This window comes from Dipodomys ordii, unplaced genomic scaffold (assembly GCF_000151885.1).
Source record: "Dipodomys ordii isolate 6190 unplaced genomic scaffold, Dord_2.0 Scaffold12, whole genome shotgun sequence".
Classification (NCBI taxonomy): Eukaryota; Metazoa; Chordata; class Mammalia; order Rodentia; family Heteromyidae; genus Dipodomys; species Dipodomys ordii.
Genome location: NW_012267228.1, coordinates 1,238,890 through 1,264,937, shown reverse-complemented (window position 1 = coordinate 1,264,937; position 26,048 = coordinate 1,238,890). Strand labels below are relative to the sequence as shown.

The following is a 26,048-nucleotide window of genomic DNA, read 5'->3' as shown; positions in this document are numbered from 1 at the left end:
CACCATAGTGAAATACCTGAGTTAATGATAAAGAGAAAAGAGCGTCAGCTCACAGTTACGGAGGTTCTTGACAGCTGACCTCATGAGCCGGGAAGCACAGAAGTGAGCGGAGTGAGCAAGGAAGGAGTGAGGGTCCCACAATCCCCTTCCAAGGCACACTCCTAACGACCCTGGGCCTTCTTCCTAGGCTTCCAACTACCTCCCAAGGACCAAGCCCCTGGGGGTCCTTATTCCAACCACTGCACTGGTCTGACCCTTTTTTTGTTTTTGTTTTTGGTGTGGGCCTGGGCGCTGTCCCTCAGCTCTTCAGCTCAAGGTGAGTGCTTGACCCCTTGAGCCACAGCGCCACTTCGTTTTCTGGTGGTTCACTGGAGATAAGAGTCTCATGGATTTTTCCTGCCAGGGCTGGCTTTGAACCAGGATCCTCAGATCTCAGCCTCCTGAGTAGCTAGGATGACAGGCGTGAGCCCCCAGCACTCGGCTCTATACCGGTCTTGGCGGCCCCTTCTCAGTGGCTGGCTGGGGGGCAAATGGATGCAACTGAGCATGGGCTGCAGAGGCGCAGGGCCCGCTGGACACCTGGAAGAGCAAGCAGGCCAGCCACCTTGGTGGCCGCGGACAGTGACACCTGTAGCTGCAACTCTCGGTGGCAGTGGGCAGGCCAGTCTCTGGGGAGCTACCTGCGTGTGTGGGTAGCGGGAAAGAAAAGCCTACAGAACGTGGTTCCAGCCTTACCCGCTGCTGAGTTAACTTAAGCCAATTCCGAGGGGTTTTCTTTTCCTGAGAAGACATCTTGGTGTGGGGCCAGCCGCCCTGTCCTCCAGAGTGTGTGCAAGCACTGTCTTTTCTAAGCCTGGAGGCCGAATCAATTCACAGAATATTCCGGCTTGTTGCCGGCTCTGTTCTGTAGGAAAACTTGAGTTCCAAACCTGGTGTCCCACCGTCAGCAGACAGGCCCCAGGGGGGGCTGTGTTCAGTGACATTTGCGCTGTTGGGGAAACAGAGGCTGTACAACGTGAGGGAGGGGATGCCACCCTTCAGCCTCTGCACGGCTCCTTCCAAGTCTGCATGCTGATGCTAAAATCAGCCCCAGTGTCGCCTCACTCCCACGACCTTCCTCAGCACCGGGCCACCAGTGGGGCGCAGCAAGCCCACCCGTGAGTGCCTCCCCAGCCAGAGAAACATTGCTGACGTGGAGAATTATTAGGGCCAAGGAGCGCGATGTCCACCAGGCGATGATGTGTCTGGTATGCTTTAGTGATAAGGAACATTTAGACTACCCAGCGGGTTATTTCATGGTTTGTTTGTTTTAGGTCCAAGTCCTACACTTGAACTGGGTATCTGATGCTTTTGCTCACTGGCTAACCCTCCCCTAACCGAGCCATGTCTCCAACCCCTAGACCAACCCAGTTGGGAGAAACAAATTAGGTCTGCGGGAAGTTGTGAAGCCAGTTGGGGGAAAGTACATTACCACCTGCCTTCAGGGCAGCCCGGCGTCTGCAGATTTCCAGAAGCAGCAGAGGCTGAGGCTGCACAGGTTCTCGTGAGAAGCAATGAGGAGGAGCCACGCGGAGGAGGTGGAGGGAAGGGAGGGCTGGAAGGGCTTGTGCAGGCTGCCGGGGCTTCTCTCCTGGTCTGGTCTGTTTCCTGGGAGAGGAGGCTCTGGCTGTGCAGGTGTTTCTCACCGTGTGATGCAGGACCCAGCTTCACTTTCTCGCTGCATGATCATGCTGGCCCTTCTATCAGTTTCTGGACTTCTTAATGCAAGCGTTCACTCGGATTTGCTCCCTAATTCTGGAAAGTGCAGGAATAATCTTCCTGTGGCAGAAGACACTGAGGCTCCCAGCTGCTCCACCACAGCCCTTGTTTGCTGAGTTCTGTCTTGTGCACAGCACAGCACAGTAGTGTCTTCCAGGTAAACGCAGCCTTTGTGCGGTGGAGACGCCGGGGAGCGGGGCCACATCTCTCTGGTGTCACAGCTGGTCATTTCTGCAGCTCCTGAGTCCACTAGGAAGGCGTGCCCTCCTGCCAGGTCCCATGGACACACAGGTGGTCAGATTGTGAAATGGGTCAAAGAGGAGGGCAGGGCAGAAGCTGGCCTGGACAGGGAAGCATGGGACGAAGATGTCACTCAAGGTTAAAGCAGGAAGGGCCTTGCCCAGAGTCACAGATCCTCAGGACCTCTGCTTGTTTCCTTTTATAAAACCTATCTAGCATGTTTGGTTTTTGGTACTGGGGATTGAAGGCAGGGGCTCAAGAATGTAAGGTGAACCATCATTTGAGCCATGCTGCTCCCCGCACCCCCTTCCCCAGGACTTTTATTTTGTTTTTGTTTTTTTTTGGAAGACAGGGTCTCACTAACTTTTCCTGGACTGACCTTGAATCACAATCTTCCAGCTTCCACCTCCCAAATAGCTAGGATTACAGGCATGCGCCACTACACTAAATATTTAGCATATCAATAGTCCACACATTTAAAAATATTACCACAGAAATAAAAGCCCTAATAACTCTCCTTTGAAGAACATCAGAAATGGGTGAAAGTGGTAAAAAGTATAGGATAAAAAGAGACAAGAGCTGGCTTGGTGGTAGAGGACTTGCCTAGCATACATGGGTTCCATCCTTAGCACCTAAAAAAATTGGGGTGGGAGGGGATCTAAAGGAAAAGACGTGTTCAGAGACTATTAATAGTAGAATACTGCCTGAAACTTCCCATCACCCAGGAGATGCATTTCAAGACCCCCAGTGGATGCCTGACCACTGAATCCTACAGACTGTTTTCCTATGTATAACACTTGTGATGGTTTCACTTAAAAGTTAGGCTCAGTGAGAGATTAATAAGAGTAACTCATAAGAAAATGGGACAACTACAATACATACTATAATAGAAATGATTTAAAACGTGAGTTATTTATTTTCTAGAACTCTCCATTTAAGATTTCCAGATCACAGTTGACCTCAGGTAATTGAAAGCACAGAAAGGAACCTCACATAAGAAGAATGACTACATTTTGTTTTTGTGCCAGTCCTGGGGTTTGAACTCCGGGCCTGGGTGCTGTCCTTGAGCTTTTGTGCTCGAGGCTGGCACTCTACCACTTGAACCACAGCTCCATTTCTGGCTTTTTTTTTCTTTTTGATGGTTAATTGGAGATAAGAGTCTCATGGACTTCCCTGCCTAGGCTGGCTTCAAACAGTCATCCTCAGACCTCAGCCTCCTGAGTAGCTAGGATTACAGGTGTGAGCCACAGGTAAGTGGCTATGACCATGTGGGACTCGGAGGCCCAAAACACACATCTGACAAAACAGTTCCGCCAGAATGAAGACTTCAAGAGCCAACAGAAAGATCTGTCTGAGTCACATGGCCTGAGTTCATTAATTATGTTTAATGCAAACCTTTAAAAAGAAGAACTGGGAACTAGAAAAAAAACAACAACCTTTCCCTGAAAATATTTAATTCGAGTCAGTCCTTGAGGTGGGGCTTTTTACACAGCATGGGCGCGGCCCGTGTGAGGCGGCGGGGCAGCAGGACACAGCGGCTGGCATCTGAAGATGATGTGGGTCTCGGTTCTCACTGCAAGGACCGAAGCACGAGTCCCGGCGCACTCCCTCTCTACGTAAAACCACCCAGCCTAACAAGCAGCATCGCCAGCAGGAAACAGCTCAGCATCCGGCGTGCCACCTCCTGGGCTCTTCTCACTGTGTCCAGAACCATCTGCCGAGACAGAATTATCTTCTGATGACAGCTCCTTTTCTCTCTCCTTTCCCTCTTCCAGGAAACCACGAGGCTCTGGAGTTCCAGCCTGAGGGTTCCTCTGCGTGGACAATAAGGACAGGCTTTCTGGGACACGCACGGGCAGTCACAGAAAAGGCACAGAATAAATTAAAGCCACCACTGAGTCTTCAAAGGGTGTGGGCTGACCTCTGGAGGCAGATGTGACGGCAGCTGCATTTGCAGCTGCTGTGTGGTATACTGAGGACTTCCTGGGGGGAGCGGGGAGCCGTCCTTTAATAAGTTATGGCAGGAAATGGGTCTTAGGACCAGCGGGCAGGAAACACACTCCCTCCCTTAGGCAGCAGAGCACAGCCCTGGCAGAGATGCCAAGAGTTCAGGCCAGGGCTAAGCCCTTCCACGCACGGCCGGCCAGGGACGGGCGATGGGTCTTGCACAGACGCCCTCTGCTGTTGACTTCAGTGTGTCATTTGGAAAGCAGCTCCGGAGGTGGCAGTTGGGCTCTAGTAAAGTGCTTTGGGTGAGTGTGGCTGCTCCTCACCGGCGGGTCTCACATCACCTGAGGCAGCACGCGGGAAGTGTGGGAGGTGATACTATTTACCACTATTTACCGTGAGGGAACATGGGAAAAGCTCGTTTCCACTAACAAGCAAATCTGCATTCCTAGACGTCCTTGTTGTACTGGCTTCCCCAGCCTGAGACGCGCCTCGAACTCGCTGCTGAATCAGGAGTCACAGAGGGCTGGGGACGTGGGCAGAGGAGATGTCCAGAAACATTCCGTGCAGGCTTCACTGGACAAGGTGAAACGGGGTCACAGCCAACAGGCCGAGCTCCGTGCCGGGCCCGGCTGGGCCTGGGCGGGGCGGGGGGGGGAGTCGGGACATGGAATAACTTCTGGAAGGGTTCACATATCAACCTAAGAGTTCGTGCTGAGGGCGCGTGGCCGGTGACTGCTATAACACACTGGCATCTTCCATGGCCGCCATCCACCTACCAAACAAAAGACAACGCTTAGCATCATTGCTCCACCAGAACTCGGCGCGGAAACCCAAGTGCCTGGGCCTGATGTGCCAGTCTGGAATCCAGGTGGGTGTCCTGGTCCTGTTTGCTTCCCAGACAGCTTTCCCGTAGTGAGCAAAAGGCCTGGGATGCAGCGCTGCAGTTTACTGCATCTGTGCACATCTGAACAAATGAGTCAGCACCATCTAAAAACCCTCCTGGCCTGGAACAGGGGTCCGGGCCCCTGTGCTAGTCTGGGGGTGACTCGCTTGGGCAGGGTGGGGAGCCGTGGTAATGACCCATGTCCCAGTGGCAGCGGGACAAGGACAGAGAACTGGCTGTTTCCCGCACCTCTGAGCCGAGCCGCCGTCCTCCGCCCTGAAGCTGTAAAACAGGCTCTTCTTGTGGTACAGGTGGAAGGCCGCCCCGGCCGCACTGCCGCCTTCTTTGTCCGGAGCAATGGTGAAGCCCAGCAGAGGCATACTCTCCAGGGCCACTTTGTCCTGCAGCGGGCAAAAGGAGAGCCACACTGACCACGGCACCAGAGAGGGCTGAGCAGTGGCACGCACTGGGGCCGCGATGGAAGACTCCCAAGGAGCACCTCGGGAGGGGCACGTCCGCGGGGGGCAGGTCGCGAGGGGCATGTCATGGGGAGCGCCTCCATGAGGGGCAGCGGCCCCCCACTCTCCATCCTGGCCACCAAGTGCCAGCCTGAGCAAGGGCAGCCTGTTAAAGGCAACGTGTTTTCACCTCCGTTGTTTTCTATTGACAGCAGCAGGCACAGGAGCTGCCCCCTTCAAAGATGGAAACAAGGCTCGGAGAAGATCGTGTCCCAAGACCACACAGCCAGGGAGGGGAGGAGCCAGAACTTGGACTGACAGCCTTGGAGCTTCTGATATTGTTCCCACTGGCTTGATTAGCTGGCGATCCAGCTGTCCAGAGACTGGACTCATCCCATATCCCGTGCAACTCCTCCAACCCTTATTTATGATGTGTCAGTATGAAACCCTGAGGACAGCTTGCTATGAAGCAGCCAGCAAGCCAGGCGCCAGTGGCTCACGCCTGTAATCTTCCTTGCTACTCAGGAGGCTGAGAGCTGAGGATTGTGGTTCAAAGCCAACCCCTGTAGAAATGTCTGTGAGACTTTCATGTCCAGTTAATCACAAAAAAGCCAGAAGTGGAGCTGTGGCTCAAGTAGCAGAGTGTTAACCGTGAACAATAAAGCTCAGGGACAGTGTTCAGCCCTTGAGTTCAAAGCCCCAAGACTCACACACTCTCTCTCTCACACACACACACATAAAAAAGTGCAGGCAATTTAGGGGGGTGTGCCAGAGAACATAGATGGATCTTAAACACATAATGGGAAACCAAATATTTGTGTGTGAAAGGATTTCTATGCTCATACATTTATGTAAGTAAAAAAATGCATAATACAGATTTGGAAAAATCAGATATAACTAAACACCCTAGAATGGTGGTGTGCTAAGGAAGGAGGGTTGCAGCGTCTGTGGATACAAATCTGAATCGAAGATCACAAACAAGAGATTAGAAAAGCAGCAGCCATTGGGTGCCAGTGGCTCACACCTGTAATCCTCGCTTCTCAGGAAGCTGAGATCCTGAGGACCTCAGTTTGTGGCCAGCCCAGCCAGACGGGGCCTGAGGACAGAAACCTTTCAGAAGGTGAAACAAGTTCAGGCTGAGGTGGAGGCAAGATTAGACAGCCCCTGACCAGAGACAGGCACCAGCTGATTGGTAGGACTCCCTCATCAGTATTTCTAGATTGAGAAGACATGAAAGAAATATCCAGGCACAAGCCTGTAATCCTAGCCACGGGAGGCAGGTGGAGGCCAGCCTGGAAATAAGTTTGAGAGACTTATCTCAACCAGTGGCCAGGCAGAGTGGCAAGAGTCTGTTCTGCCAGAGACAGTAAGCACAAAGTCTGGGTGCTGGCGTGCATGCTTATAATCCCCAGCAACCCTGGGAAGCACATGTAGGAGGATCTCGAGACAGGCATAAAGCAAGACTCTACCTCAAAAATAACCAATGCAAAAAGGGGCTGGAAGCATGGCTTGAGTGGTAGAGCACCTGCTCAGCCAGCAGAGGCACTGAGTTCAAATGCCAGCACTGGCCCCAGGAAAGCATAACAAATGATCTCATTCATTTAGAAGCACTGCTTGAGCTGATAGCAAAAGCCTATTACTTCCCACTATTCCAGAGGCTGAGATCCGAGAACTGCAGTTCAAAGCCAGCACCAGCAGAAGAGTCCAGAAGACTCTTAACTCATTAACCACTAAAACTCTGCATGTGGAGGTACAGCTCAAGTAGTAGAGTACCAGCCTGGAGCAAAAATGGTAAGGGAAAGTGTCCAGGTCTTGAGTTCAAGCCCTAGTGCTGGCACAAAACAACCACCATGTAAAGAGTAACTTCCTGTAAGCTGCTGAATTTTGTCCCAAGCATCCAAAATGGAGAGAAAGGTTTTTCCTTTTGTGGCGTGGTATCTGGCTTGATCTGGGTGCTGGGCCATTCCAGTGACATGACCACCCTCTGGTGCCAGGTGTGCACGCCACACCTCCTAACTCCCACAGACTGCATGCGTCCCCGCCCCATGTGCCCCGTGCATCCACACACAGCCTCTGCATGTAGCATGGGTCCCAGCACCCCGGACCGCAGGGCCCTGCAGGTGGCAGGGGCCGCCCAGGGCAGGGGAAAGCAAGCATGCGCCCTACCTCGCTGGCCGCGTAGGTGTAGAGCACTTTGCCCTTGAGGACGAACCAGAGCTTCTTCCAGGGCCGCTTGCCCCTCTTGCAGCGGCTCAGATAGCCGCTGATGGCCGCACCCTCACCAGAGGCGGACACCTGGCAGAAGGGAAGAAGAGCGGTTAGGTGCCAGGTGGCAAGGCACCGTGAAACAGAGCCAACAGGACAAAGCAAACCGCCAGCAGACCGGCGGTCATGTCAGTCATGGGGCTTGAACTCAGCACTTGGGTGCCGTCCCTGAGCTTTTCTGATCAAGGCTAGCACTCTGCCACTTAAGCAGAGTTTTCCTGTGATTAGTTGGAGATAAGAATCTCACAGACTTTGCCTGCCCCAGCTGGCTCTGAACTGCGAGCCTCAGATCTCAGCCTCCCGTGGACCTAGGATTACAGGTGTGTGCCACCAGCGCCCATCCTCTAGTGTCAATGTGATGGAGGTGGCCTCCTGGGGAGGAGGAAGACGCACTTCTCACCATGTTTTCTTTTGCATGTAATTTTGATATTTGTTTACTTTTTACATATTTATTTATTTTTGCTGGGTGCCAATGGTTCATGCCTATGATCCTAGCTAATCAGGAGGCTAAGATCTGAGGATTGTGGTTTGAAGCCATCCCAGGAAGGAACATCCATGAGACTCTTACCTATCTTAACTATCAAAAAGCTAGAAGTAGCTGGGTGCCGGTGGCTCACACCTGTAATTCTAGCTACTGAGGAGGCTGAGATCTGAGGATTGTGGTTCAAAACCAACCCGGGCAGGAAAGTCCATGAGATTCTTATCTCCAATAATCCACTCAGAAAACTGGAAGTGGCGCTGTGGCTCAAGAGGTAGAGCGCTTGCTGAAGAGTGCTTGAGCTGAAGAGCTGAGGGACAGCGCCCAGGCCCCGAGTTCAAACAAACAAACTTTCATCACACGTATAATATTACAAAGTTTTTTTTCTCTTTTTCTATGGTGCGTCTGGGGGAGGTGGGGAGTGACCCAGGGCCTGGTGTATTCTAGGCAAGCGCTCTACTGCTGAGCTGAGCACTCCTTCAGCCCTACGTGTAAGACTTTTCATTTCTGGAAGGAGTGAGTTGATGCACAGAAGCATCCCCACCTAAGTCGTTACTCCCTACCCCTGTTCAAGTCACGCATTGCCACCTGCTACTTGATAATGAATCTTAACGGGCGGCTTGGGAACAGCGGATCACACGCATCCGGATGGCTCGTTCGTTCACAGTTCACATTGGTCTGCGGTCGTGATTAGAATGCAGACCAGATCTGTTTCTACTTGTGGGCTGACTAGGTTTCCCTCCTCACCCTTCTGGGTGGGCGCCCAGCGTGGGGTCAGGGCTCAGCTCAGAGGCCCTAAGATGGAGGATGAGACGCACAGGCGAGGAGCTGGTGCAGCGGCCCCGCGGGCCCCATGGCAGAGGGGTGGGGCAGGAGGGAAGGGAAGGGAAGGGGTAGATGTGGAGGGGCAGGCAGGGAGGACGCTTTGCCCCTCCCCCGCGGGCATCTTCTGGGGCGCACAGCAGGCAGGCTCGTTAATTGTTTGTCCAGTCTGCTGCAATGGGGGAGTCGGACCCCATTCTCTGGTGAGTCCCCCCTCTCGGGGGGCACAGGGACCCCACCTGCCTTACCTCAGTCAGGGCCGAAGGAACCTTTTTCTGCTTCTTGAAGGTAGAGGGGCTGATGCTCTGGAGGACGGAGGAGAAGCGGGGCGAGGACAGGGGGAAGCTCATGCTCACGGGCCGCTCTGCGTGGGGAGCGGTGGAGGTGGTTACACGTCCCCTGCCCACGGGGGCAGCGGGAGGGGGCAGCGCCGGGCTGCACCTGCTCTCCCTCCCGCCCAGCTGCCGTCCCTTCATCACCGGCCCTCTGCCCTTCCCCGTGTTCCCATCACCCCTGGGGGTCCCGCAGGGAGCTGGCCTATGGGGCACCCCTAGTGGGCTCTGGGGTAACATGGGCCCAACGCCCTGTCTACCGCATTCCCTCACAGAAACACCACCCCCTGACCGCAGCTGTCTGCAGAAGCCGTCTGTGGGAACACAGTCCATTTCCCATGGACCACAGGTGTGGGAAGGCTTGAACTCCCTTCTGTGTGCTGAGTGTCTCTGCCCCTCCTCCTCCTCAGGGGAGTGGGGGGGGGCTGGGGCAGGGGAGCATGCGCTGGGGCAGGGGAGCGGGGGGGGGGGCTGGGGCAGGGGAGCGTGCGCTGGGGCAGGCGGGTGGGAGGGGGAAGGGGAGGAGCACGCAGCTCACCTCTCATGGGGCCCAGGACGGCCCCGCCCCGCTTCTTCAGCTCCCCGAAGCAGCCGTCGCACACCTTGGCCATCCGGTCCTTGAGGTACTTCAGGGGGTACTTGTTCCGGGAGCAGTTCCGGCACACGATCTGCACGCCATGTGGAGCACGCGTCTGAGCTGGCATCACCATCTCAGGAGACCGCCCGGCCTCCCTTAGCTCCACTCACCCCCACCTCCTCCAAGGAGCCCAAGGTCTGGCCCTCGCCGGGGGCCATGACTGAGCCCTGGGCTCCCAGGCCTCAGGCCCAATGCAAGAACCGCAACCTGTATGATCTGATACTCTTAGGATCCAGCCTGAAGCTGTCTTTTCTTTGGCAATACTGGGTTTGAACCCGAGTTCTTGCACTTGCTAGGTAGGCATTCTGACACGAGCCACGCTCTAGCCCTTTCTGTGTTTTTCAAATAGGGTCTTTCTCCTGGGTTGGCTTGGACAGCAATCCTCTTACTTATGTTTTCCACACCGCTCAGGTGACAGGTGTGAACCATCACACGTAGCTTTTTATTAGCCAAGATGAGGTTTGACACATTTTCCCCCTCCTGGCTAGCCTTAAACCACAATCCTCCTGATTTTGGCCTCCCAAGTAGCTGGGATAGGATCATGTTCTTTTGAAAATATCCCAGGCCTGGGGCTGTGAGCCGCAGATTCATGATACCGTGGAGTATCAAGAACGCTCCACCTGTCGGGGGTCCTGGCTGGAAGGGGATCACACGAGCCCCCCACGGCCGCACTCACCAGGCCGGCGACTTACCTTACCACAGGCGTGGCAGTGATGGCGCCTCAGGGTGAGCGAGAAGTCGCAGCCGCAGTTCATGCACATCAGGACGTGCGTGACGGGCACCAGCGTCGGGGGTCTCTCTCCCAGGCTGACCCCCAGCCTCTCCCGAACCTGCGGCGTCAGACAGCGGCTCGATGGGCAAGCCTGGTCGCCCCCACCCCGCAGAACACATGCGGGCCCGGGTCCTGCGGGAGACGCCTCTCCTGAACCCTGCTCGGCAGCCCTTGGGTGGGGAGCACAGTGGACGGGAGGCGCGGTGGGGCACCATGCGGGAGGGTCGCGTGGAGGTGCTGACCGAGGCCGGGGCTGGGGCGCCAGGGCCCCGCGGGCGTCCCGTGCTCACCTCCACGCTGTGCTGGAAGGCCGCCAGCGCCTGGGCCTTGTAGTCCTCGGGGAGCGCTCTGCTCAGGCACCCGTGCCACTCGTCCCTCTCCGCGCAGGAGCTGTGGGCGCAGCTGGTGAGCCTGGCGGCTCTCGGCGGACGCATCCTCCTCTAAGCCCCTCGCTCCTAGCTGGACAGCCACGTGCCCCTCCCCTCCGGGGAAGTGCTGCCCTCTAACTGGTGGTGGGGTGTGGGGGGGCTGGGATGCAATGTGGGGGGTGGAGCCACCCTGTGAAGTCGTAGAGCTTTAGAAGGGCCCAGCTGGCAGGAGACATCCTGGCCATCCCATCTGGTCTCCACCTTCTACCTTGTTTCCCACACCCATACGCCTCCCACGGCCAACTTTCCAGCTCCCTCTCTGCCTGGTACAGCTCCCTGCCCCCGGTACAGCGCCAAGCTGTACGGCACGGGGTGGCAGTTCCCACAGCGTCCGCTAGGTGTCACAATGTCCCCGCACGGAGTGTGAGTGGCCCAGAAGACCAGAAGAGTCCGGGCAGGGAGGGGACGCGGTGGCCAGGGAGGGAGAGGGTGGGGCATGGAGGTGGCATGGACCTGGTCAGGCGCCATCTTGGTAAAAGGGACCCCGTCCTCTGCCCGGGCTCCGGTGCGGGGGTCTGGGCAGAAGGCGACAGGCCCGTGCCTGCCAGGGACTTGGAGCCTCCTGTGGGAAGGCCCGGGCACCGCTGCTACCACCTCAGTAATAATGGCTGGGCGAACAGAATCTCCACCCTGGGCCTCTGTGTGCCCACTTTACATCAAGAAGAAGAGTCCTTCCTGTCAGGAGGCTAGAAGGCTGGCTCCCAGCCTCTACACGAGGAGCTAGTCCGTGGGCTTCTGTTGAGGCAGCTTGAACAAAGAAGCCCCCGAAGCAGACCCCACGGCTCACGCTCTTCGCCCTGCCTCTTGCATCCCCCCCCCCACGAAAGATGAATCAGACTGCGCCACGCACGGCCCTGAGCACTCAGCTCGCTCGCCTGCACCTTGCCGGCCCTGAGCACTCAGCTCGCTCGCCTGCACCCTGCCCACTGCCCCGACCCGCCATGAAGCTCCAACTACCGCCACCTCCAGCCACACCCGCAATCAGGAGGAGGCAGTTCAGTCTTTCTGGGGTGCGAAGGTGGAGCTGTTGCTATAAGGATCAGATGCTACAATGCTTAAGAGAGGTTGAAAACAAAGAAAGGTCTTCGGTCCCCCAGGTGTGAGGATGAAGGCGGCCCTCTCCCGGCCCCCACCGACAGCGGCTGGGCGGCTGGGACGGGCTGTACCTGGCGGAGAGCGTGAGACACGACTCAGGAGTCTCGATCTTCAGCGCGTACGGCACTCGCTCCATCACAGGGCGGCTGACCTGCCAGGAAACCAGCAGCAGCTGTCCGGGGCGGCAGGGAGGGGCGAGCACCGACCTCCATTGGGACACGGATGCCCCCTTCGCCTCAGTTTCCCCACCCGCCCAGGCAAGCCTCCACAGGATGGCAGGTGTTGGAGGCCCAGCTGCCCAGGTGAGGGCGGGCTCCTGGTGGAGACGTGGGTTCTAAAGGGAACACCTGTCCCCTGGGGCTTCCTCTGTCCCCTTCGCATGTCCCCTGGAGTGCCTGCAGGACCCCGAGGGCCCAGGCCTCCTACCTTCATGCTGGCAACGGGCAGCGAGCTCTTCAGACGGTACTTCCCGTCCTTCTGCGGGGACGTGTAGAGAAGGACGTCGCTCATCTGGGGAGAAGGCAACTCCGTCAGAGGTGACACCTCAGCTTTGGGGCGCACAGGCTCCTGGCACACCTCAAGGGACCCCTTCAACTGAGCAAACCATTCTGCGCCCCACTCCGTGTCAGGAGCTCAACAGAAAGCAAAGCCTGTTTCCTGAACACGTCACGTGCGGGGATGTTACAACAGCTTTACTGGTTAACAGTCAGAAAGTAGGAACAACTGAGCACCTATCACAGCGAGCAGAAAGAGAAACAGGCAGGGCTGTGCTATGGAATTCTGTGCAGCTCCTCAAGAAACAACTGCCCAGACACACAAACACACAGACACACAGACAGACAGGACAGACAGCTACAGAGACACAGACACGTGGCCACACAGACAAATCTCACACTAATGCAGAGTGAAGGAACACACACACACACACACACACACACACACACACACACACACACACATAACACAAGAATAAGCTGGTTACATTCATATGAGGGCTCAGGACAGAGGTCTCCTGGTGGGGACATTGCCAAGAGGTCCGGGGAAGCGCCTGGGTGTGTGGGGGGTGTCGGCAGTGCTCTCAGTGGATGGACAACACTATCCTTGTTAGCACAGACAGACAGGTAAGTTAGGGTCAGTGTTTCACTCTACAAATGGAACCTGGGTAGAGCGCAGTGAAGGAGGGAAGATGCAGAAAGCCCAGAGAAGCACGCCACAAGACCAGCACTCGGAAGGCTGAGGTGGGGAGATCCGGAGTTCAAGGCTAGCCTTAACTATAGAGTGAGGTTGTCTAAAAGAGATAGAGGGGCGAAAAAGAGTCTGAATCTGGGGTCAGCCTGTTGGTGAAGCAGAGCTGAAGGGCCCGCAACGCTCCAGGACACAAGCCTCCGAGGCCCAGCAGTTCCCACGTTCCCTGGCTAAGCTCAGGACGTGTCTGCTGGGGAGCACCAGCCCTCTCTGGAGTCCTGCCTCTGTGCGGGCCCTCAGAGGCTGGGTCTGTGTGGGGCGCGGCAGAGGCGAGCCTTTCTAGTTGCTCAGCTTGGATATCCGTTAGGGTGACAGCGCGCTGGGTCAGGTCCTTCTGGGCGTCAGCGGCCCCTTGCTAGAGGGCTGCCCGGGGCGACTCCCGGCTCTCTCCTGCTCCCAAGGAGGCAACAGCCAACCCCGGCCGGAAGATGCCTGGTTTCGGCTGGCCGCCGTGGGCACGGGGCAGTTCACCCCAGCAGCCCCTCCTCGAAAGCAGCTGAGGGGCAGCTCTGCAGATGTCAGCTCATCCTCACCCCGGCCCCGGTCCCACAGCTGGCCCGCAGGCCCGGCCTGGGAGAAAGCCGCACGACTCCACAGGCCCAGGACTAGGTTTGGGGCCAGGTGCTTACCAGAAACAGATGCCTGGGGTGTCTGTCCTTCCCCCTCACCTTCATCAGCGTCCCTTCCTTCAGGAACTCCTGGGGAGACAGGCAGACCCCGGTGAGCAGGGGAGGGCCAGGGAGGCCCCGAGTGGGAAACATGGCCATGAGGTCCTGAGCAGGCAGACCACCCCACCCATGCCAGCTAGGAGCTAGAGCAGCATAGGGACCGCAGCCAGCCCTCCCACCCCACCCCTCCCTGCCCCGGGGAATCCTCTCCCTGGGCCTGCCCCACACACTCTGTCCACTGCTCTGTCCAGCGGGGCCCAAACCATGAGCCCCCGTGAGCTGCCCAACTGGAACAGAGTGGCCGCTACATTTAGTGAATGTTGAGTGTGCATTCGCAGAGCCCTACCCCCCCAAATACAACCGCCTCCACTGTCAACGACTCCGTTTTTCACTGTTTCTGAGCTGGGTTGTATGCTTCTCATTTGGCAACTTAAAAAGTAAGTAAGCTCTCCCCTCTCTCTCCAGCCCCCTTCTGTTTTTGTTTCTGGTGCTAAGAACTAAACGCGGAACCTGGCACTAAAGCGTGCTCTACTATTGAGCCACACCCCCAGCACACCCTGTCTCTTAAAGGACTTTTTTTTTTATGGCCTGTCTGGGATTTGAACTCAGGGTCTAAACACTGTCCCTGAGCTTTTGTGGTCAAAGCTAGTGCTCTCCCACTTGAGCCACAGTGTCACATCTAGCTTTTTGGTGATAAATTGGAGATAAGAGTCTCATGGACTTTCCTGCCTGGGCAGGAAAACCTCGCTTCAAACCTCGCTCCTCAGCTCTCAGCCTCCTGAGTAGCTGGGATGACAGGTGTGCACCACCAGTGTCTGCCAACAACATTATTTTTAAGATGCCTTCTACAATTGGATGGTTTTCTACTTCCTCAGCAACTCTGTGTAATAAATACTTGATGTCTCTTCTGGAGGTGAGCAGAGCCACAGTGCATACAGCGTCACGGGCACCGTTTCTCTAAATTGCCCAACACGGGCAAGGCGAGGGGTGGACAAGCCAGGGACAGGCACCCCACCCGTCCTGGAGAAAATGGCACCTGCAGCCAGGTCTGCGGGCCAGCCTACTGAACAATAGAGCTTATCGGCCTTGGCCGTCTGTGCCCCGCCCGGCGGCACTCACCCTTCCTGGCTGGAGGAGATTCCCCTGGCCGTGGACGCTGTGCTCGATATGGGTGAGCTTCTGCAGGTTTTCCTGTGGGTGGGGGCAGAGCGGGAGACGTCAGGCCTCCAGGTGCCTTATCGGCTCCTTTTCACACAAGGAAACGGAGTTTGGGGAGGCCTTGCCTCAAGTCCAACCTATAAACAGCAGGCAGGGCTGGCGCCCGGGCCTGGGTCTGCAGATGCCACGGCTGACGGCCGGCCGCAGTCAGGCCAGTCTTTCTGGGTCCTGGCATGAAGCCGCCCCTGGTGTGCCCCGGGATGGTCCCTGGGCCACTAACACCTGCTTGTCTCCGGGTCACAGCTCCAGCCCTCGGCCTGTGTTCCTTGATCTGCTAAGGGCTTCAGCTTCAGGAACTTAGAGCCCAGGCTGGCCGGACCCAGCCTTTCCCACCCGGCTGGCAGCCTCGGGGTCGGGGGGTCCCTGAGGGCCAGCAGGTGAGAAATGCACGGCCTGCTGAAGCAAACATGCTTCTGGAGAAGCAGGATTAGACAATAACCCTGAGGACCACTCAGGACTCCCGGGATGCGCGGCGGTGCGCCCACGGTGCGGCCCAGGACGCTAGAATTAGTGCTAAGCACGGGCCCGCCCGTGGCACTGTGCCTTAAGTGCGGTGGGAGTCGTGTGGGTGGAAAGCAGCCTTCCCACCCCCACGCGTCAGGCCTCCGCCCACACGGTCCTCCACCGCCGTGGTGAGAGCTGCACGCGGACACTGTGCTCCAGCAGTGAGAAAAGCCAGGCAACCCGCCCACAGAGGCTCTCCTCCTGCCCAGGGCCCAGGGCCCAAGCCAGCCCCGCCAGGCCAAGTGCCTCACCCACCCCAGAAACTGGCCTGTGTTCTCAAGCTCAGGCTTCCCCTGCTCTTCCCCAGCCAGCTCCAATCTCCCTCCTGCCCTCCGTCTTGCGTTCCAGCCCTGAGCGATGGGACCGTCCATACAGCCGACCCCCTTCTCCACACCGGGCCCCAGACCAGTCCTTTCCTCCCTCTGCCTTCTTGGCACCTGTGCAAACCCAACCTGAGGCCTCCCTCCTGACCTGCTGCATGCATCCAGGGACCAGTGCTCAACGCAGCTGTGATTTCCTCTAGAACTTGGGTTCACCTCCACCACCGCTGCACCTCCAGTGACCCTCCGAGCTCAAGGCCTGACCCTCAGGATGCCATTCCTGCTAGGTGCTATTTCCTTCTCTTCTGTGGTGACTATCAGTCCCTACACTGTGGAACAACACCACAGCACACACCCCACCCCACCGGCCTCCTGTGCCTGTGGAAGACATAACTAATGGATCACTGAACTCTCCATGCAGCCAGGACTCGGCCTCAGAGCCATGCTCAACACATAGCTCCAGCCTATTAATAGCTGGTGACTACCTGGATGGGGTAACCATGGTAACCATTGGACTGGAGTTAGGATGTGGGCTATTCTTGGCAGAAGCCAGGGGGTCCATGATGAATGTCTTAACAAACACAGAGCCCCGGGTGTCAGCCCCGGCAGTCCAGTGACTCGGCCATTCCCGGTCTTGCATGGGCATTCAGAAACTGTGGCTGCAACTCTGCCCAGACATGCTGCAGGAAAGGCGTGTGGTGTGCCTAGAGCCTTTCCCGTGTCACCCCTGGGTGACTCAGCAGGGCACTGCTTACCGGGCCTGGACAGCTCTGTGGCCTCCTTGTTGTTCAACTGATGAACCAGAGGCCCAGAGAGGGACGCCCAGAGCAGCCACTCAGCACAGGGCTCAGGGCAGGACATGGACTGTGGGTAGGTGCCCCAGGCAGGTGGGGCACGGTAGAGAGGTCCCGGAACCCGTGCCCCGAAGCTTACCCCCTGCTCCATGCTGTCGTTGGCGTGGTCCGTCACTTTGGAGATGAGGCTCAGCGCATCTGGGGAGGGAGGAGAGTGGACAGCAAGGCAGTGTGGGGAGGGCCGGTCAGGCGGCCCCATCCTCACCCCTTCCTGGGCCCCCCTCCCCCCACCTGCCCCCTCTCCCCGCAGGTGCCGCCCCTGTTGTGGCAGGGCCTCGTGGGCGACGCAGCACCGGGTCAGATCCCACCTGCAGTGCTACCGTAACTACCCAAGTGATGTTGACGGTGACTTGACCACTCTGCCTCAGTTTCCCTGGCTGTGAAGTGGTATCTGAGGCTCCCCAGAGTGGACACCTGGGGAGTCTCTGGGGTCACATGCAAAGCATGCCCGGCTGGCGGGGGTGTGGGGTGGGTGGGGTGGAGTCCCCCCCCACTGGTGCTGGGTGCGGGGCGGGGGGGGGCTGGACAGGGAGGCGGCCCCTTCCCCGGGCCTCCCACTTACCCTGCGTGCTGTCGTACTCGGCAGAGTCTGGACACAGGTTGTTTAAGTAGTCTGGGAATGGAAGGAGGGGCAGGAGTCAGCTTCCCCGGGCAATGCCCGCCCTGCTCTCCTCAACTCACCTCGCGCCCCGTCTTGAGGGGACACAACAGGGGGGCCTCCACCCTCTCTCCCATCAGACGCCAAGCCAACCCCAGCATTACAGCTCCTCAACCCCCCCCCCCACCGTGCCCGCTGCGCGCCTGGTGCCAGGCCAGGCCTTTGGGAACAGACGTGCTACGTTCCAGAGGGACAGCGGCCCTGGGGTGGCAGATGGGACAAGTCCATGGCCCAGGGTTAGGGGGACAGGGAGGGATGTGCTGAGCCTCTAGTGCACTGATTTCCAGCACACTCCATGCCGCCTGTGTGGCAGTCTTGCTCACTCTTGAACCTTCGCACTCAACCCGCCATCTTCTGGGAGGGGAAAGCTAGAGCCTGGCTGTCGGAGGCAGGGCCACGCCACCCTCCCTCCCCCATGCCGGCTAGCCAAGCCGAGGTAACACTCACATCGCAGGCCTGGCGGTGCGCATGCGCATGGGCGCATCCCCTCCCTGCCCACTGCCCGCCCGGCCCCCCCGGCCCACCTGTGAGCAGCACTTGGTACTGGAAGAGACGCTGGACCACGCGCAGCAGCTGGTGCTTCACACTCCAGCCACCCCCGAGCCCGCTCTGCTGCTTTGGAGGGAGAAGCTGGTCAGGGAGCTCGGCCTCGGCTCAGCGCCCGCTGTCTCCCCGGCCTCGGCCTGGGGGCATACGGCACCCCAGTCACCGGCACCTCACACCTCTTCCCGCCAACCTCAGCGCCTGCCCCGGCTTCAACACCAGCAAGCCTGCCTAGCGTGGCCGTCCGGCCGTGGCTCCTTCAGACCCAGACCCTGCCCTGCCCCTCGATCCCCAACAGGGAGAAGCCCCCCATCTCCACTCAGGAATGGGATCCCCAGTTTGTAGCCAGTGCCTGGGACCCCCGCTAGCTCATGCTTTGTAACCAGGGGAGCAGAATGGGGCCCAGTGCAGCCTGCTGCCCGGCAGAGGATGACCTGGAGTTTCCCTCCCCATGGCCCCCACACCCCAGCCAGGTCTCCTGCTCCACTCGCTGCACAGCCACGGCGGCCCTTGCCCCTCCAGGGTCTTGGAGGACGTGGACCTACCTCGAACTCGCGCACGGCGGCGGCCAGCGGGGGTGATCGCAGGCAGTCCTGGGCCAGCAGCCCCACGTACCGGTCGAACTGCAGGATGTGCGTGGCGTGGTGCTCGAAGTGCTGCTCTCGCGCCAGGAACACATCAGCCACCTTCTGCTGGCCCTCCCTGCAGCCACGGCGAGGGCACGGACGGTGAGAACAGAACCGTCTAGGACTGGCGCGGAGCTCACCCGCGGCTGCCACCCGTGTCCCCGCTTCCCCACGGGGCCCTGGGCCTCACCAGTCCAGCAGCCTCTGCTCCAGGTCCTCCAGGATGCCCCGGTGGAGGTCGAGGATGGCTGGGAGCTCGCTCAGGCCCCTCCGCAGCTCCTCCCGGGCCAGCGCGTCCCCGCCGGGGTCCGCCTCTTCTAAGGCCCTCGTGATGGCGGCGTGGAAATCCTGAGCCCCGGGGTGGACAGGCCTGAGCGCGGGCTTCCCTCAGCGGCCCCCAGGCTTCCAGGCCGGCCTCGCAAAGATGGCCGTAGAACCTTGGGCCAGCGTCACCCCACCCCACACCCTCGCCTGTACCCCAAGAAGCCAGAGCCCAGCTGCTGCTCACAGGGCTGCCTAAGCTGGCACCCAGAGCACCACTCAGAGAGCCCTCACTAGCTTCACGCAGAACACCATGAGGAAAACGCTACCCCCCAAACATGAGAACTCTGCACGGCCTGGCGTGTGAGCGTGGACCAGCAGCCCCACGATCCGTGGCTTCAGTGACCCTTAGACCACTGAGATCTAAAAACATACAACAGAAAATCCCTAGGCTTCCAGGAGGATCCCGTGGTGAGCAGCGTGAAGCCCCATCTTCCATGGGAGCGATCGCCCCTGCCCAGTGAGTTACCCACCCGGCATCCGCCCTGTCCTGCCTGTCCACGCATCGCTCAATGGCCTCTTGGGAACCCAACTGTCCCCAGTATGCTTATCTGACTCCCAGAGACCCCACAGCACAGGGACCACTCGCTGGCAGCTCACATGGGTTGGGGGTGTCCTAAGCGTGTCCACTAAGTGGAAAGGTGAATTTTCTCATTACCAAGGACAGAAAGGACAGGCCCCCAGCAGCCTGACCCCCTCATCCCACACACAGGTGACAGCGTGCAGGAAGGCGCCGGGAGGCAGACCACACACGCCCTCCCCACAGCCCACGGTCACAGCCGGGGCTTCGTGATGCGCTACCGTGCTTCGCTTGCTGTGCCTAATTGACAAACCACCGGTGTACACGAGAAGAATCAGTGCCCAGAGAGTTCTGACCGCGGTCCCAGCATCCTCTGGGGCTGGACCGTGGCCTGGGGTGGTAAGGGACACGCTGCGGCTGCCATATTGTGCACAGGGCATCTTCTCCCGCTGTCGGGAAAGCCCGCCAGGTGGGTGACATGGAAGGTTTATCACACTTGCTGACTCCACAACCTCCATTTCATGGCCAAGGAGAGCGAGCCACCCCAGGGCCCTGGTGGAGGGGCAGTGACGGGGGGGGGGGAGGACGGCAAGGGCAGGATGGACAGCTGTGTCTACACGGCACTCTGGGGAACTAAACTATTAATTGCTTGGTGAGCTGCTTCTCGATGGTAATTAATGCTCTCTGAATCAGCTCAGTCCCGCTGGGCAGGACGGCCAACCGCAGGCCCGGATCACCACACACATCCAGCCCAGGCCCGGATCACCACACACATCCAGCCCAGGCCCGGATCACCACACACATCCAGCCCTTCATGGTCACATAGCCACTGCAAGCGCAGCCGCCCTCCCAGGGAGGAGACAGATGCCCACGAAGCACAACAAAACCATGAACCACCCCAGCCAAGCCGCGACAGCACCAGATACAACTCCCACCCCAGACAAGGCCAGGCCCCCGCCGCACCTCCTCCCTTCACGCAGTGTCCGCGCCTGGCCTGCAAGCCTGGCTCACGGAGCCCTCCACTACCCACGGCTTCACAAACTGGCCTCGGGGAGCCGCGGCCGGTGTCTGGATGAGCTGGCCTAGCCCTGCCCGAGCCAGCGGCGTGTCACTGAGCCAGGCCAGGCCTCCTGTCACTGTCACCTCCAGCCTCCCGACAGGCACTCAGGATCAAACCCCTGGCCAAGCATGGCAGGTGCCTCTTCCCTCCCGGCCCTCGCTCTGGTGCTGGCTGCCCACCGCCTCTGCTCCTCCCTCTCCCTCTTGGCTCCAGATGCCACTTCCTTACCCAGCTATTAGCCAGGACTCCCCCCCCTGGGGTTCTCTCCTGAACCGCGGAAGCCTGGGCCCGGTGCCTTGGGGTGCCCCCTCCCCCCGCAGGCTGCCCTGCTCTGGAGGGCAGGGACCCTGCACAAGCCGCCACACCTGGCTGGCGGAGGTGGTTCTGACCGCAGGAGGACAGGGCGTGTCGCACACCGATCTGCCCGGCTGCGGAGCGGGCATCACGGTGGCTGGGCGCAGATGATGGGCTGCTCTCCTGCAGCGCAGGCTGGTGAGAGAGGCAGACGGCGGACAAGCACCAAAAATCAGCTCCGAAAGACACGGCGGAGCAGAACAGCACCGGATTGAAGCCAGCGAGAAAACAACACTCACAGCTGAGCCCTGAGCAGCCTCAGATACCAGAGAGCACCGGCAGCCAGCAGGGCAGAGGGCTGGAGCACACCCACTGACCGGCCTGGCCGAGGGACAGCCTGGGGACCCAGCCCAGCAGAGAGCGCAGCCCGTCCACGCACACACGCGACAGCCACCGCACCACGCGCCACGCTGCGAATCAAATCCCAACGTAAAGGGCCCCAGACCATGCAAGGTCCCTTTGCTCCCGGAGTGGAGCTGGTGCAGCAGAGCTGGGAAACACACACACACGTTAAATTGAACAGCTGGGTCAAAGAAAAGGTGTTGAATGGAAACAAAAGTACACCTAACAAGTCAGCAAACACATAAGACAGGTAAATGCACACAGAGAAAGCGCCGCGGAGAAGAGAGCCAAGTGCGTGCATGAGAAAGTCCATGGAAGAAAGACACACGGCTGCATCCCCCCCCCTCCCCCCATCCCGCCCCCCCGCCCCGCCCCCGCCCTGTCCTGTCCCTGCCTGGCCCTCCCCACGGGCAAGCTCGCATCCTCGGTCCCTTGACCCTGGGCTTGGCTGAGGAGACATCAGGAGAAGTGATGAGGGACAGTTGTAAGACATGACTTCAAAGGCCTCTAATGTTTCGATTAGTCATCCCCAAGAGGAAAGCTTCCCACAGCTATCTGCTGCTCCTTCTGCCCGAACACACAGCAAGGAAGGCCACAGAGTCAAACTGAGCCGTAACCAGCTCTCAACCAACTAATCCAGCCCCCTCCCCCTTTGGTGCCAGTCCTGGGGCTTGAACTCAGGGCCTGGGTACTGTCCTTGAGCTTCTTTTTGCTCAAGGCTAGCGCTCTACCACTTGAGCCACAGCCCCACTTCTGGCTTTTTCTGCGTATGTGGTGTAGAGGAATGGAACCCAGGGCCTCATGCATGCTAGGCGAGCGCTCCACCACGGAGCCCCTTCCCAGCCCTGCAGCCTCTCTTAGCCAGCAAATCCAGCTTCTCCTGAAGCCACAAGGGCCCAGTGAGACGAAGAAACTGATTTTAGAAAAGTTTTCAAGCGACTAAGCTGGATGACAGGCACTTTTTCTGCTGTCTCCTCTTCGTCTTCCTGCCTGGAGCACAGACGCGATGGCTACAGCTGAAGCAGCTACTGGTGTGCATGAGGCACAACAGAAAGACAGTTGCCAAATCTGACCCAAGTCTCTGACTTCTGGACTCATCTCACATCACAGAATAAATCCAAACCCCCGAAGGTAGCATGATTAGCTTTCCGTTAAAAGAAGTCAAACACCATTCCCCAATGACACTGAATTATGGAAATGTCTGTGGAGTACGTGGTGTCTTCCAAAAATGCTGCCCATCTCCTTCCCCAAATGAGGCTCGGCTGCTCCCTCCTTCCGGGTGCTGGACTCGTCTCCACCCCCTGAACTTGGGCAGATCCCCTGGGCTGTCTGGACAGAGGAGGGGGAAGCCGTGGCTCGTGACCTCTGGGCCACCTTCATAAGAACCGCCAGGCTCTTCCTCCCGGCTCTCTCCTGAGACAACTGCTCTTGGCACCAGCCGCAGTGCTGCGCGGAAGAGGGGGGGCATGCAGAGACCCCAAGGAGAGGCCTAGGTGCGTTCATCTGGTGTGAGCCCCACAGAGATCCCCACAAAGCCAGCCTTGACCACAGTGATGACATCCCTGCCCCCCCCCCCCCCCAGCCATCTGTGGCCCCGGTCCCTGAGTCTCTCGGGAAAGGCCCAGACATCGCAGGCAGGGCCCCGCTGCCCGCCATGCCCTGCCCCTGCGCGCACCATCATGTGGTGCCTCACAGCCCCCCAGCTCTGGGTCACCCCTCGTTCCAGATGAGAGGGAAGAGCAGGTACAGAGTCCGGCGGACACGCGGGACAGAGGAAGGCCGGTGGGGTGAGTGGAAGAGGAAGGGAGGGGCCTTGGGGTGCCCTGGGGGGTCCCCCCTCCCCGCAGGCCAACTGGCTCCTGAGCAGGCCTTCAAGCCTCCGCCCAGAGGCGGGGGAGGGGCCTCCCGCTGGCGCGGGGACAGTGACTGGTTCCAGACAGAGGAAGCAGGACAATCAAGGGAGGAGCTGATCAAACCAAGCCCCTGAGCTGGCACCGCGGACGCTTCTCGGCCTGCTCTTCATCCGGTCTTAGGACCCTTTGCCTGAGCCTGGCTCAAGCCTTCCCCTGCCTTGCCAAAACACCCATGTTTCACCATGCTCACACCACCTCCTGGCACACAGCAGTCCCCCGCCCTGAGCACCCTTCCCCGCCCCGAGAGATAGTGATGTCTGTCCACCTCTGGCCCAATGGCACCTCTTCCCCCAAGCTCCTGGAAATTCTGCACAACACCACAGCGGACGAATCCTATTTACCCAGAGCGGCCTGAGGGCATCTCCTTCCACTCCCACGCGCTCCCCCTGCAGAGAGGCCTGCCCCAGGGGGAGGTCTGGGGCTTGCTCATCTCAGGGGCTCCAAGGCCTGGATCAATAAAGACAGCGCTCCGTGGGCAGAGGCCCCGAGGGGAGGGAGGCCACGGGCAGCGTGGCGGTTTTGTGGGCTCTTGCTCTTTCCCCTCCCTGGCGTGTTTGCACGGGCTCCTGTGCAGCCAGCAGCTTCCCAACCGTCAGAACGCGGCTTCCCCTCCTACCCACACCTCAAGGTCTCTGCCGGCCTCCAGCCCCTCAGCCTCCAGCCCAAGCCCTTGCCAGACTCTCCCATGTAGCGAGAGACAGGCAGGCTGGGACACTGTCCCTGCGGGGCAGGCCGTGACAGCTGTGGGAGCACTCTGTCCCCATCCCCAGGTCCTGGCCGCTCCCTGCCTACTGGGGAGCACGGCACTGGCAATACTTGGCTGTAGGAAGCGTGGTGGGCGGCCTGCGGGTGTCAGGAGACCTGTGCGTCCATCCTGGCTGGGTGACACTGTCCAAGTCACCCTCGGAGCCTCCATGTCACTACCCACACACGCACAGTCCCGACAGCGGGAAGACAGTGAACAGACGCAGGACAGCGTAGGACCCGATGCCAAGCTAGGGCAAGGCTGCGAATGGTTTACCCATGCTCAGAGGAAGGCCAGGGGGGCCGAGCGGACGTTGCTGCATGCCCCATGTCCTTGCTAGACTCTTTCCATGCCCCTGCTGGTGACCTCGCCCCGGCTCAGGTCACCCCCTCAGGGAGCTCTGCCCAGATTCCACATGGCTGATGGTCATGGCCCCTCCAGGGCCAGATAGCTCCTCACTCTCTTTCTAGTCTCCACTCCTTTTTCTCCCCATTTCAGTGTTACTGGGGTCTGGAACTCAGGGCTTTGCATTTGCTAGCCAGGCATTTTGCCTCCAGCTAGAGATTTTTTTTTTGTCAGTCATGGGGCTTGAACTCAAGGCCTAGGGGCTGTCCCTGAGCTCTTTTACTCAAGGCTAGCACTCTACCAGTTTCAGCTACAGCTCCACTTCCAGTTTTCTGGTAGTTAACTGGAGATAGAGTCTCACGGACTTTCCTGCCTGGGCTGGCTTTGAACTTCAGTCATCAGATCTCAGACTCCTGAGTAGCTAGGATTACAAACAGGAGTCACCAGTGCCCGGCTGCCAGTAGCTCTTTTTGTTTTGCATTATTTTTTCAGATAGGCTCTCATTTTTGCCAAGCTAGCCTGGGACCATTATCCTCTTCCTTATGTCTCAAGTAGCTGACAGGTTTATCCCACTAATGCCTGGGTTATGGGCTGAGCTAGAGACCTGCCAGGTTTTTGCACCCATGATCCTGCCAATCGCTGCTTCCCAAGCAGCTGGGATTACAGGTGTGAGCCGCCGTACCCAGTTCTCATGCAAGAGTTTAAAAAAAATGGCTAGGAATGTGACCTAGTGGTAGAGTGCTTGCCTGGCACGCCTGAGGCAGGCCCTGGGTTCTAATCCTTGGTGCCACATAAACAAAAATAAATAAAAAATCTAAAAAATGTAGCTGAACAGAACAGAGCTGAACACACAAGGAGACGGCAGCCGTTTTGTGGATACAGTGCTGGCAGGGCCCTTTATCCAGGGGATTCCCTCAGCTCCCGCTCAGTGCTGGGGACCAAGAAGGCCCCGGTTCCCTGGCCTGCTGCTGTCTGCTGTCACCTCGCAGACAACACAGGGTCTGGGGGAGCTTGGGGGACACAGGGCTTGCCCAGCAGGCCCCGGGCCCCGGGTTCCCTCACACAGCTTTGTCTGCAACACTCCATTCTTTCTCCTGTCCTCAACAAGAGGGAACCATGAACACACAGACACACAGACACACACACAGACACACACGCATGTGCACCCCCCCCCCGCCAGGTGTCCATCCCGGGCACATCCATCAGGAGACTAAAAGCGGGCGGGCGCCGTGGGCCGGAGCCATTAATGGAAACTGCCTGTGCTCGCTGACTGCCTCCCGCATCCCAGCCTTATAAACGAGCATTGAGTTTGGGACAATTAAAATGATAAACTCACCAGGCCTAAGTGCTGCAGCATCTGCACGTATCTGCAGAGGGAAAGGGGTGAGCTGCGTTAACTCATCCAGGAAAACCGGGAGGGGGAGCTTTTATTTACGAGTTCAAGGCGGCGGTGGCTCCGGCACTCACGCGTTCTCAGAGGACAGCAGTTCCTGCGCGATGACAAGGGCCCTGGACTGTCCCTCCACCTGCAGAGACAGCGGGGACGTCAGCAGGCCAGGTGGCCACGAGCACCCCGAAAGAGAGGCCCCAACACGCCGCCACCCAAGGTGTGTGCTGTGCTCGACACCCACCCAGGCACAACCATGTGACGGTGCACGCCGGCCCACAGCCCCGTGGGCCCAGGCGGTCTGCGG

The 26,048-nt window shown here is 58.7% G+C and overlaps 1 protein-coding gene across 1 annotated transcript in view; it reads right to left on the bottom strand.

The window, feature by feature from the left end:
* Window positions 1-3,221: 3,221 nt before the first annotated feature.
* Window positions 3,222-26,048, bottom strand: part of Fgd5 (FYVE, RhoGEF and PH domain containing 5) — a 50,080-nt gene continuing 27,253 nt past the window's right edge. Inside the window, exons 3-20 of the mRNA XM_013010331.1 lie at window positions 25,822-25,880; window positions 25,691-25,721; window positions 18,945-19,102; window positions 18,674-18,830; window positions 18,110-18,197; window positions 17,490-17,540; window positions 17,007-17,065; window positions 15,151-15,222; window positions 13,993-14,061; window positions 12,545-12,628; window positions 12,190-12,269; window positions 10,886-10,985; window positions 10,516-10,653; window positions 9,725-9,854; window positions 9,103-9,218; window positions 7,456-7,584; window positions 5,081-5,232; window positions 3,222-4,720 (exon numbers count right to left, since the gene is read on the bottom strand). Of these exons, the coding sequence (XP_012865785.1) occupies window positions 4,684-4,720; window positions 5,081-5,232; window positions 7,456-7,584; window positions 9,103-9,218; window positions 9,725-9,854; window positions 10,516-10,653; window positions 10,886-10,985; window positions 12,190-12,269; window positions 12,545-12,628; window positions 13,993-14,061; window positions 15,151-15,222; window positions 17,007-17,065; window positions 17,490-17,540; window positions 18,110-18,197; window positions 18,674-18,830; window positions 18,945-19,102; window positions 25,691-25,721; window positions 25,822-25,880 (1,710 nt within the window). The 3' untranslated portion in view covers window positions 3,222-4,683. The remainder of the gene's footprint in view (window positions 4,721-5,080; window positions 5,233-7,455; window positions 7,585-9,102; window positions 9,219-9,724; window positions 9,855-10,515; window positions 10,654-10,885; window positions 10,986-12,189; window positions 12,270-12,544; window positions 12,629-13,992; window positions 14,062-15,150; window positions 15,223-17,006; window positions 17,066-17,489; window positions 17,541-18,109; window positions 18,198-18,673; window positions 18,831-18,944; window positions 19,103-25,690; window positions 25,722-25,821; window positions 25,881-26,048) is intronic.